The sequence below is a fragment of the Oncorhynchus clarkii genome, chromosome 33 (genome assembly GCF_045791955.1).
Source record: "Oncorhynchus clarkii lewisi isolate Uvic-CL-2024 chromosome 33, UVic_Ocla_1.0, whole genome shotgun sequence".
NCBI lineage: Eukaryota > Metazoa > Chordata > Actinopteri > Salmoniformes > Salmonidae > Oncorhynchus > Oncorhynchus clarkii.
The window spans coordinates 4,454,801-4,467,379 of NC_092179.1; the positions used below are offsets into that span (position 1 = coordinate 4,454,801).

Here is a 12,579-nt window from a genome sequence, read left to right on the forward strand (position 1 = left end):
GATGCAGTGCCTTAGACAGCTGTGCCACTCATTAAAGTGCAGACTGTCAGCTTTAATTTGAGGATTTTTTCATCCATATCGGGTGAACCGCTTAGAAATTTACAGCTCTTTTAGAGTATTGGGACAAATTCACTTATATTCACTTATATGTGTAATAAAAAGTTAAGTATTTGATCCCATATAGCACACATCAAGCTTGTTACTCTAAAAATGTGTTGGATGCCATTCCTGTTTGTTTTGGTTGTGTTTCAGATTATTTTGTGCCCAATAGAATAGAATAGTAAATAATCTTTTGTGCCATTTTGGAGTCACTTTCATTGTAAATAAGAATATGTTTCGAAACACTTCTACATTAATGTGGATGCTACCATGATCACGGATAATCCTCAATGAATCATGAATAATAATGAGTGAGAAAGTTAGACGCACAAATATCATGCCCAAGACATGCTAACCTCTCACCATTACAATGACAGGGGAGATTAGCATTTTTTTTACTTATGATATATAAACGTTTTGCTACTTTAATACACATATAAGTGGTCCCTTAAAATGGGGGGGACGATGGGCAAAAAGTGCTGTAATTTCTAAACGGGTCATCCGATGTAAGACAATAACTTCAAATTAAAGCTGACAAATCCAAAAACAAATGGTCACTGTCCCAATACTTTTGGAGCTCACTGTAGATCTATAATAACAATCCTTATCGTTATCATGACAACATAAGGCTGTGATTACCTTTTCGATCGACTCCCCTACTATTTACATTCCATTTTGGAAGAAAGTGGCCTGTCGGACTGATCTGAGGACATGTCATTTCCTGGAAATGGGATGGGCTGTATACCTGACAGGTACAGCTAGCTCCGGTCTAACCATGAAGGTTCTAAAAGTTCCACCGTGACAGTTGGCACCGGACTGCAGAGGCCTTATTTTAGCAACGCATCCCCAAACAAACACTGCCAACCTGGATCGGATGGAGAAAAATGAAAGCGCAAAAAGTCCATCACAGGAAAAGCGTGAGCCTCATCAATAAAGATGTGACACGATTAGGTGATGTGCAGGCAACCGTGTGTGTGCGTGCATCCGCTAGGCAGGGGGATAAAGCTCAAAGTGGGTTGAGGAGTATTTGCAGGCTGTGTGAGCCACAGGCAGTGTAGGTATGTCGGATGATGCATAGTTTCGGGCGTGTGGGGTGGCATGCGGAATCGAACCCCCCTCCAGAGGAGCGAGGCAGAAGGATGGAAGCGGGGGGCCCACTGGGCGGGCCGTCAACAGCAGATAATGGACAAGGCCCTAGGAAATAATCCTGCTACAATACATCATGCCACACCCCCCACCACTGGTGGCAGAGCTGCTGTTCACAACTTCATGAAATGTGTCTGTCTGTCCTAAAGAAACCCACACAAAGCAGACACTAACAAATAACAGACATTATACAGGGCAGTGGGGATCTCCGTCTTCTGTGACACTAAAAAACGATCGGTTTTTAGACAGCAATAAGTCAAGGCTGTGAACCCTCACATGGCAGTCATCTTTTGATGACACGCACGCACGCACAGAGTAACACCGTATATCAAGTCTGAAACTGGAATGTTTTGGCTTTGAAGTGACTCACTGCTCTCGAAGTGAGCTGTCTGAGAAGGCGCTCCATTCCGTATGCATGTGCATGTTAGAGAGAGCGAGAGAGAGAGAGAGAGAACGAGAGTGTGAAAGCAAGTGAAAGAAAGAGCGTGAGAGAGAGAGAGCCCTTTGAACATGACATACCTCAGTGGGCGTTGTCTCAAAACAGAGTCCCCCCCACCTTTTCCTCTCCTTGGATACCATCCCTCAGTCTCTGCTAATACAAACACTGCAAGAAGTGGAACTACAACGAAAAAGAGTCTGGAACCAGTAAGCCTCCGCAACCAAATGGAAACCTCCAACACCACTGAAACCAGACACAAATCTCACAGGCACATGCACATTATAATATTATCTATTCTTATTAGACATAGTAACTAGGCACTACAATTTCATTCCATTCTTAAGTTTCTTAGACAAAAGGACAACCTCTTTTAATTCAGGTGTTGCGAAGTACAGTACCTATTTCTACATCATTCAAAGTCCTATTTTGACTCTAACTTCTGTAATTAGATTGGTGTATGAACCACGCATTCCTCACCTCATCCCTTTCACGGGCTATCAGTGTAGACGTCTTTCTCGCTTTCCGTCTCTCACACACAGACCAAAAGTGCAATAAGCTCTTCAATAATGTTTCAATTGTTAGGCGAGAATAGTAATAAAAAAGGCGACTCGAGATCCAAAATAAATGTACATTGCATTCTGGTGGATTGACTCCCAACAGTTTACATCTACACTGAACAAAAATAAACGCAACATGCAAAAATGTCAAAGATTTTACTGAGTTACAGTTCATATAAGGATATCAGTCAATTTAAATAAATTCATTAGGCCCTAATCTATAGGTTTCACAAGACTGGGAATACAGATATGCATCTGTTGGACACAGATACCTTTTTTAAAATGTAGGAGCGTGGATCAGAAAACCACCATTGACTCAAGCAGCGCGACACATCTCCTTCGCATACAGTTGATCAGGCTGTTGATTGTGGTCTGAGGAATGTTGTCCCACTCCTCTTCGATGTCTGTGCAAAGTTGCTGGATATTGACGGGAACTGGAACACGCTGTCGTACACGTCAATCCAGAGCATCACAAACATGCTCGTCCTAGAATTGCAGGAAGTGTAATTGCTGCCTCACCATTGTGTTCCTGTCTCTGTCATTTCAGGTCACAACTTGTAGACTTGTTGACGTGCTGCTGTGCGGTTTGTTGCTAATGTTTCTTTGCTACCTGCCAACTTTACGGTTTTAACTTTTTAATTATTGTTTTATATGTTTTATTTTTCCCCTCGCTCAACCTTTTTCATTCAACTTTTTCATTCCGGATGCTTTATCTGGACATGGTTCGTCAGGACCTCCAACAGCCGAAGCTAAGTAGTAACATTAACATGATGCCTTCTAATTCGCGGTACTCATAGTATACAGGAGAACGATCGCCTTACAGCGAGGATAGCTGTGCTGCAAGCCCAGCTTCAGACGCAATCGTTAGGCAAGGGTAATTTCAGTGTAGGAAAGGATGAAACAGTGTCTGTGCCACCAGTACAGATTAGTAGTATAAATCCCCTCGCACGGTCCCCGCAGCCAGACAACTTTCTCATGGCTTCTGGAAGGAACTGCTGTAGGAATGCTCAACCTGTGTCGCTCATTCAGCCGACAAAAACTTTCAACCGGTTCTCCCCATTAAGCAATGAGTCGGAGTCAGAGTCAGAGTCTTCTCTGGTCTCTCCTCCTCCCGTTACGGGGTCTGAGCCTCCCACCATTAGCTCTGACAAATTGAACACCCTAGTCATTGGTGACTCCATTACCCGCAGTATTAGACATAAAACGAATCATCCAGCAATCATACACTGTTTGCCAGGGGGCAGGGATACCGACGTTAAGGCTAATATGAAGATGGTGCTGGCTAAAGCTAAAACTGGCAAGTATAGAGAGTATAGAGATATTGTTATCCACGTCGGCACCAACAATGTTAGGATGAAACAGTCAGAGGTCACCAAGCTCAACATAGCTTCAGCGTGTAAATCAGCTAGAAAGATGTGTCGGCATCGAGTAATAGTCTCTGGCCCCCTCCCAGTTAGGGGGAGTGATGAGCTCTACAGCAGAGTCTCACAACTCAATCGCTGGTTGAAAACTGTTTTCTGCCCCTCCCAAAATATATAATTTGTAGATAATTGGCCCTCTTTCTCTTTCCCACAAATAGGACCAAGCCTGGCCTGTTGAGGAGTGACGGACTCCATCCTAGCTGGAGGGGTGCTCTCATCTTATCTATGAACATAGACAGGGTTCTAACTCCCCTAGCTCCACAATGGAATAGGGTGCAGGCCAGGTAGCCAGCCTGCCAGCTGAGTGGAGTCTGCCACAAGCACAGTCAGTGTAGTCAGCTCAGCTATCCCCATTGAGACTGTGTCCGTGCCTCGATCTAGGTTGGGCAAAACTAAACATGGCAGTGTTTGCCTTAGCAATCTCACTGGAATAAAGACCTCCTCCATTCCTGTCATTATTGAAAGAGATTGTGATACCTCACATCTCAAAATAGGGCTACGTAATGTTAGATCCCTCACTTCGAAGGCAGTTATAGTCAATGAACTAATCACTGATCATAATCTTGATGTGATTGGCCTGACTGAAACATGGCTTAAGCCTGCTGAATTTACTGTGTTACATGAGGCCTCTTCTCCTACACCAGGAGACCCTATCCCCCGTACATCCCGCAAAGGCAGGGTTGCTAACATTTATGATAGCACATTTCAATAAAACATTTTTTTTAAATGACTGTATTTCGTCTTTTGAGCTTCTAGTCATGAAATCTATGCATCCTACTCAATCACTTTGTATAGCTACTGTTTACAGGCCTTCTGGGCCATATACAGCGTTCCTCGCCGAGTTCCCTGAATTCCTATCGGACCTTGTAGTCATGGCAGATAATATTCTACTATTCTCTGACAACCCAAAGATTCCTAGATGCCCTTCCAGATTCCCTCCACCTACCCAAGGACATCGGAGTACAAACATCAGTTAACCACCTAACTGAAGAACTCAATTTAACCTTGCGCAATACCCTAGATGCAGTCGCTTCCTAAAAACAAAAAACATTTGTCATAAGAAACTAGCTCCCTGGTATACAGAAAATACCCGAGCTCTGAAGCTTCCAGAAAATTCGAACAGAAATGGCGCCACACCAAACTGGAAGTCTTCCAACTAGCTTGGAAAGACAGTACCGTGCAGTACCGAAGAGCCTTCACTGCTGCTCCATCATCCTATTTTTCTAACTTAATTGAGGAGAATAAGAGCAATCCCAAATGTATTATTGACACTGTCAGAAAGCTAACTAAAAAGCAGCATTCCCCAAGAGAGGGTGGCTTTCACTTCAGCAGTGTTAAATTCATGAACTTCTTTGACGAAAAGATCATGATCATTAGAAGGCAAATTACGGACTCCTCTTTAAATATGCGTATTTCTCCAAAGCTCAGTTGTCCTGAGTCTGCACAATACTGCCAGGACCTAGGATCAAGAGAGACGCTCAAGTGTTTTAGTACTATATCTCTTGACATATGATGAAAATAGTCTTGGCCTCTAAACCTTCAAGCTGCATACTGGACCTTATTCCAACTAAATTATTGAAAGAGCTGCTTCCTGTGCTTGGCCCTCCTATGTTGAATGTAATAAATGGCTCTCTATTTATCAGATGTGTACCAACCTCACTAAAAGTGTCAGTAATAAAGCCTCTCCTGAAAAAGCCAAACATTGACCAAGAAAATATAAAAAAACTAAAATCGGCCTATATCAAATCTCCCATTCCTCTCCCAAAAAATTTAAGAAGCTGTTGCGCAACAACTCACTGCCTTCTTGAAGACGATGTATACAAAAACGCTTCAGTCTGGTTTTAGACCCCATCATAGCACTGAGACTGCACTTGGTCTACATGGACAAGTTCTGGCCTGGTTTAGATCTTATCTGTCAGAAAGATATAATTTTGTCTCTGTGGATGATTTGTGTTCTGACATATCAACTGTAAATTCCGATGTTCCTCAAGGCTCCGTTTTAGGACCACTATTGTTTTCAATATATATTTTACCTCTTGGTGACGTCAGTCGGAAACATAATGTTAACTTTCACTGCTATTTGGATGATACACAGCTGTACATTGATGAAAGACCCAAAATTGCCCTCCCTGGAAGCCTGTGTTCAAACATAAGGAAGTGGATGGCGGCAAATGTTGTACTTTTAAACTCGGACAAAACAGAGACGCTAGTTCTAGGTCCCAAGAAACAATGAGATCTTCTGTTGGATCTGACAATTAATCTTGATGGTTGTACAGTCATCTCAAATAAAACCTTGGCGCTACTCTGGACCCTGATATCTCTTTTGCCGAACATATCAAGAATATTTCAAGGACAGCATTTTTCCATCGTCGTATCATTGCAAAAATCTGTCCAAAAATTATGCAGAATAATTCATCCATGCTTTTGTCACTTCTAGATTAGACTACTGCAATGCTCTACTTTCCGGTTACCCGGATAAAGCACTAAATAAATACAGCTGCTAGAATCTTGACTTGAACCAAAAGATTGGATCATATTACTCCAGTGCTAGCCTCCCTACACTGGCTTCCTGTTGAGGGCTGATGTCAAGGTTTTATTGCTAACCTACAAAGCACTACATGGGTTTGCTCCTACCCATCTTTACGATTTGGTCCTGCCGTACACACCTACACGTACGCTACGGTCACAAGACGCAGGCCTCCTTACTGTCCCTAGAATTTCTAAGCAAACAGCTGGAGGCAGAGCTCAATTTTTATGGAATGGCCTGCCTATCCATGTGAGACGCAGACTCGGTCTCAACCTTTAAGTCTTTATTGAAGACTCATCTCTTCAGTAGGTCCTATGATTGAGTGTAGTCTGGCCCAGGGGTGTGAAGGTGAACGGAACCGCCCTTGCTGTCTCTGCCTGGCCAGTTCCTCTCTCTCCACTGAGATTCTCTGCCTCTAATCCTATTACAGGGGCTGAGTCACTGGCTTACTGGTGCTCTTCCATGCCGTCCCTAGAGGGGTGCGTCACTTGAGTGGGTTGAGTCACTGACGTGATCTTCCTGTCTGGGTTGGTGCCCCCCTCGGGTTTGTGCTGTGGGGGAGGTCTTCGTGTGTCATTCTCTGCCTTGTCAAAGAATAGTAGGTTGGTGGTTGAAGATATTCTTCATGTGGTGTGAGGGCTGTGCCTTGGCAAAATGGGTGGGGTTATATCCTGCCTTTGGCCCTGTCCGAGGCTATCATCGGGTGGGCCACAGTGTCTCCCAACCCCTCCTGTCTTAGCCTCCAGTATTTATGCTGCAATAGTTTGTGTCGGGGGACTAGGGTCAGTCTGCTATATCTGGAATATTTCTCATGTCTTATCCGGTGTCCTGTGTGAATTTAAGTATGCTCCCTCTAATTCTCTCTCTCCATCTCTCGGAGGACCTGAGCCCTAGGACCATGCCTCAGGACTAACTGGCCTGATGACTCCTTGCTGTCCCCAGTCCACCTGGTCGTGCTGCTGCTATGAACGTTTGAACATCTTGGCCATGTTCTGTTATAAGCTCCACCCGGCACAGCCAGAGAGGACTGGCCACCCCTCAGAGCCTGATTCCTCTCTAGGTTTCTTCCTAGGTTCTGGCCTTTCTAGGGAGTTTTTCCTAGCCACCGTGCTTCTACATCTGCATTGCTTGCTGTTTGGGTTTTTAGACTGGGTTTCTGTACAGCACTTTGTGACATCGGCTGATGTAAAAAGGTCTTTATAAATACATTTGATTGATTGATTGCTCAATGGGTGACATGCCTGGTGAGTATGTAGGCCATGCTAACCACTGGGCCATTTTCTGTGCATTATGCTGAAACATGAGATGAGGGCGGCGGATGAATGGCAAGACAGAGAGGAAGTGGATAGAGTCAAAGTTGCAGGACCATTATCATATTCTGAGAGAGCAACTTGGCATATATAACAAGTCAATTAGAAATGCCAGACGGGCTCATTTTTCTAACTTGATCACTATTAATCAGAATCATTTGAGAGTGCTCTTCTCGACCATTGATGATCTGATAAATCCTACCCCATATTTCAGAGATAAGATAACAAACATTATGCTGGGTATCAGTCAAGCAAGACCTGATGAGAAGTTTGATGATATGTGCCCTAGCCTACCACGCAAAGGCGCTATGGATTTATTGTCCCTGGTTGACACAAACATGTTCGGGAAAGTGATATCACATTCACAACTTAAGCCTTCTAACTGCCTTCTCGATCCGATCCCCACCACCTTCTTCAAAACAGTTTTTACATATCTAAATAAGTGCAAGCTATTGTTAATCATTCCCTGTTCACAGGCACTTTGCCCACAGCACTAAAAACTGCTAACTTGAAACCCCTTCTGAAGAAAATTAATCTTGATTCTTCAGCTCTTAGCAATTTTCAGCCAATCTCCAACCTTCCATTCTTAAGCAAAATTCTGGAGAACTTGGTTTTCATACAGCAAAATTATTTTTTAAGTGCCAACTGTATTTTTTTTAAATTCCCAATCTGGTTTTCAGGCCCACCACAGCACAGAGACAGCCTTAGTTAAAGTAGTCAATTATCTTTAAGCCAACACAGATACCAAACAGCTCTATGTCCTTGTGCTTCATTTGACACTGTTGACCATGATGTCCATCTGGACAGACTGGAGAGGTGGGTTGGTCTAAATTGGTTTAGGACCTATTTAACAGGTTGAGTCTTTTGTCACCTTTGGTGAACATAACTCAGAGAAAATGCATATCACATGTGGCATTCCATAAGGTTTGATTTTGGTTTGGGTACTGTTCAGTTTATATATGTTACCCCTTTTCAGTGTTATCAGAAAGCACAGCATTGATTTTCACTGCTACGCAGATGATACACAACTTTACGTTTCTGTGTCTCCTGAGGATTTTAGCGCCACGGATAAATGATTAGATTTAAATACATGGATGGCTCACAACTTCCTCCAGCTAAATCAAGACAAGGCCGAGGTACTTATTGTTGGAGCCAAAGCACATTTTAATTCCAGGGCAATAAAGATAAAACACCAGGTAAAAAAACTAGGTGTTATTTTAGAACATTTTAGAACTACATTAGGAATGTGACCAAAATAGCTTTTTACCACCTGAGAAACATTGCCTGGGTGCGGTCATTTCTCTCTCAGGCTGACACAGAGAAACTCCTCCATGCTTTTATTACAGCAGGCTTGACTACTATAATGCTCTCCTGTCTGGTCTACTCAAGAAAGCCATTGGTCAACTGCAAAACATACAGAATACTGCAGCAAGGGTACTGATCAAGAACAGAAGGAGAGCACACATTACAGTTTGTGCAGAAATTTTTCGGTTGTGCAAACCCAGTTTCATCAGCGAGACGGGTGGCTGGTCTCAGACCATCCCGTAGGTGAAGAAGCTGGATGTGGAGGTCCCTGGGCTGGCGTGGTTTCATGTGGTCTGCAGTTGTGAGGCCGGTTGGACATACTGCCTTATTCAATAAAACAACTTTGGATGCAGCTTATGGTAGAGATATTAACATTAAATTCTCTGGCAACAGCTCTGGTAGACATTCCTGCAGTCAGCATGCCAATTACACACTCACTCAAAACTTGAGACATCTGTGGCACTGTGTTGTGTGACAAAACTGCACATCTTAGAGTGGCCTTTTATTGTCCCCAGCACAAGGTGCACCTGTGTAATGATCATGCTGTTTAATCAGCTTCTGGATATGCCACACCTGTCAGGTGGATGGATTATCTTGGCAAAAGAGAAATGCTCACTAACAGATGTAAACAAATTTGTTTACATTTTAGGGAAATAGCTTTTGTGCGTATGGAACATCTCTGGGATCTTTTATTTCAGCTCATGAAACATGGGACCAACACTTTTAATGTTGTGTTGATATTTCGTTCAGTATTTATAGTTGGTGAGTTGGGGAAAAAAGTCTGCTATGTTCTGTGTTAAATGTGTTCTACTTACCGACGTCAGTTTGCCGTTCTCCAGCTCTTTGGCTTTGTCTTTTATCTGTGGTGGCAACGGCTTCTCTGCAAAAACGATAAACAATAAACCCGTGAATAATGTAAATGCTCTACTCAATGCTCAAATTTAACCAGTAATACTACTACATAGTGTAATGAGTGGATGACGTAGGCTGGACTTATGGTTGGTTGGCAATATGGCAACAAGTTGCATAGAATTAGTACTACATTCTCTATGGAAATAAATCCATCTATACACTCTCATCCTGCCTTCAGTGTGGTGTCTGACAACCCCATGAAACCAGGCCTGAAGGTTCCCTTGACAAAGGTAATGTCCCTAACTCTGTAATGCTCCCCTGTGATTCACTGAGACACACACATAAGACAATGTTTCGATCAGGATCGTATATATTTGGTTTTTCTGCCTGCGCCTATAGGCTATCCCCGAAGCAGGAGTGACCTCCCAAGGGAGAACAGGTTTGTCTAAGTGAAGCGAAACCTTGTACCTGTGCATCTCCATCAAAAAGTTTGTAACTTTTCTAGACTTTGAATATGTCATCCAGTGCCTAGGGAGACATGTTTTTACATTAAGTGTCATCACAGCTTCCACTTTAGGTCTGAGATGAAATGTTGATTTCAATCCACCCACTATTTTGAATCTTTTCAAAGGCTTCTCAAGCTCGCCACAACAAGGGGAAGCTTTAAGATACATCCATTTTATTTTGTACCTAATGAACCCAGATGTAGCTACTACTTACTGTGGACCAAGACGTCGACAGGGTGCTCGTCCAGGTTGGAGCCGTACACAACCATGCAGGTGAAGGTCCTCTGGTCCACCAGGGAACCCCCCTGGATCATGAGGCTGGAGTTGGCCGCGATGGTCACTCGGTCCTTGTAGCCGTCCATGGCCTGGATCTGGGCCTGCTCCTTGTGCGCCTGCTTAACCAAGAGGTCTCCGGAGGTGCCGTCATCCATCTTCTGATTTGAGCAAAGCCACAGAGGACCGTCACGTTAAGTTTCACAGTCAGACTTCAGCAATTCATCAGACACTTTCATCTTGAGCCAGATTTGTACACAGATTTGTGTTGACCTTGAGTCAAGAGTAGCCTTCACTGTAATTGTTTTAATGTATTTTATGTACAGTACCAGTCCAAAGTTTGGACACCTACTCATTCTAGTTTTTTTTAACGTTTACTATTTTCTACATTGTAGAATAATAGCGAAGACATCAAAGCTATCAAATAACCCATATGGAATCATGTAGTAACCAAAAAGGTGTTAAACACATAAAAAAATATTTCATATTTGAGATTATTCAAAGTAGCTAGCCTTTGCCTTGATGACAGCTTTGCACACTCTTGGCATTCTCTCAACCAGCTTCATGAGAGAGTCACATGGAATGCATTTCAATTAACAGGTGTGCCTTGTTAAAAGATCATTTGTGGAATTCCTTGCCTTTTTAATGCGTTTGAGCCAATCAGTTAGGTAGGGGTGGTATACAGAAGATTGCCCTATTTGGTAAAAGACCAAGTCCATATTATGGCAAGAACAGCTCAAATAAGCAAAGAGAAACGACAGTACATCATTACTTTAAGACATGAAGGTCAGTCAATCTGAAAAATGTCAAGAACTTTGAAAGTTTCTTCAAGTACAGACTCAAAACCATCAACTGTCTCTCATGAGGACCGCCCCAGGAAAGGAAGACCCAGAGTTACCTCTGCTGCAGAGGATAAGTTCATTAAGAGTTACCATTAAGAGTTACCAGCCTCAGAAATTGCAGCCCAAATAAATGCTTCACAGACAATCAATCAGATTCCAATGGGCTACAAGACCATCGCCAAGCAGCTTGGTGAGAAGGTGACAACAGTTGGTGCGATTATTCGCAAATGGAAGAAACACAAAATAACTGTCAATCTCCCTCTGCCTGGGGCTCCATGCAAGATCTCACCTCGTGGAGTTAAAATGATCATGAGGACAGTGAGGAATCAGCCCAGAACTACACGGGAGGATCAGCTGGGATTAGACCAAAGTCACCAAGAAAACAATTGGTAACACAGTATGCCGTGAAGGACTGAAATCCTGCAGCCCCCGCAAGGTCCCCCTGAAAGCACATATACATGCCCATCTGAAGTTTGCCGATTAACATCTGAATGATTCAGAGGACAACCGGGCGAAAGTGTTGTGGACAGATGAGACCAAAATGGAGCTCTTTGGCATCAACTCAACTCGCCGTGTTTGGAGGAGGAGGAATGCTGCCTATATGACCCCAAGAACATCATCCCCACCGTCAAAAATGGAGGTGGAAACATTATGCTTTGGGGGTGTTTTTCTGCTAAGGGGACAGGACAACTTCACCGCATCAAAGGGACGATGGACGGGGCCATGTACCGTCAAATCTCGGGTGAGAACCTCCTTCCCTCAGCCAGGGCATTGAAAATGGGTCGTGGATGGGTATTCCAGCATGACAATGACCCAAAACACACGGCCAAGGCAACAAAGGAGTGGCTCAAAAAGAAGCACATTAAGGTCCTGGAGTGGCCTAGCTAGTCTCCAGACCTTAATCGCATAGAAAATCTGTGGAGGGAGCTGAAGGTTCGATTTGCCAAACGTCAGCCTCGAAACCTTAATGACTTGATGAAGATCTCCAAAGAGAGGATTGGACAAAATCCCTCCTGCGATGTGTGCAAACCTGGTGGCCAACTACAAGAAATGTCTGACCTCTGTGATTGCCAACAAGGGTTTTGCCACCAAGTACTAAGTCATGTTTTGCAGAGGGGTCAAATACTTATTTCCCTCATTAAAATGCAAATCAATGTTTAACATTTTTGACATGCGGTTTTCTGGATTTTTTTGTTGTTATTCTGTCTCTCACTGTTCAAATAAACCTACCATTAAAATTATAGACTGATCATTTCTTTGTCAGTGGGCAAACGTACAAAATCAGCAGGGGATCAAATATTT

The 12,579-nt window shown here is 43.3% G+C and overlaps 1 protein-coding gene across 2 annotated transcripts in view; it reads right to left on the minus strand.

Annotated features, from left to right (window-relative positions):
- LOC139392499 (activated leukocyte cell adhesion molecule a) overlaps window positions 1-12,579 on the minus strand; it is a 62,504-nt gene that overhangs the window by 24,396 nt on the left and 25,529 nt on the right. For both annotated transcript variants that reach the window (XM_071140495.1, XM_071140496.1), the window contains exons 3-4: window positions 10,377-10,596; window positions 9,620-9,684 (exon numbers count right to left, since the gene is read on the minus strand). In XM_071140495.1, the coding sequence (XP_070996596.1) occupies window positions 9,620-9,684; window positions 10,377-10,596 (285 nt within the window). The remainder of the gene's footprint in view (window positions 1-9,619; window positions 9,685-10,376; window positions 10,597-12,579) is intronic.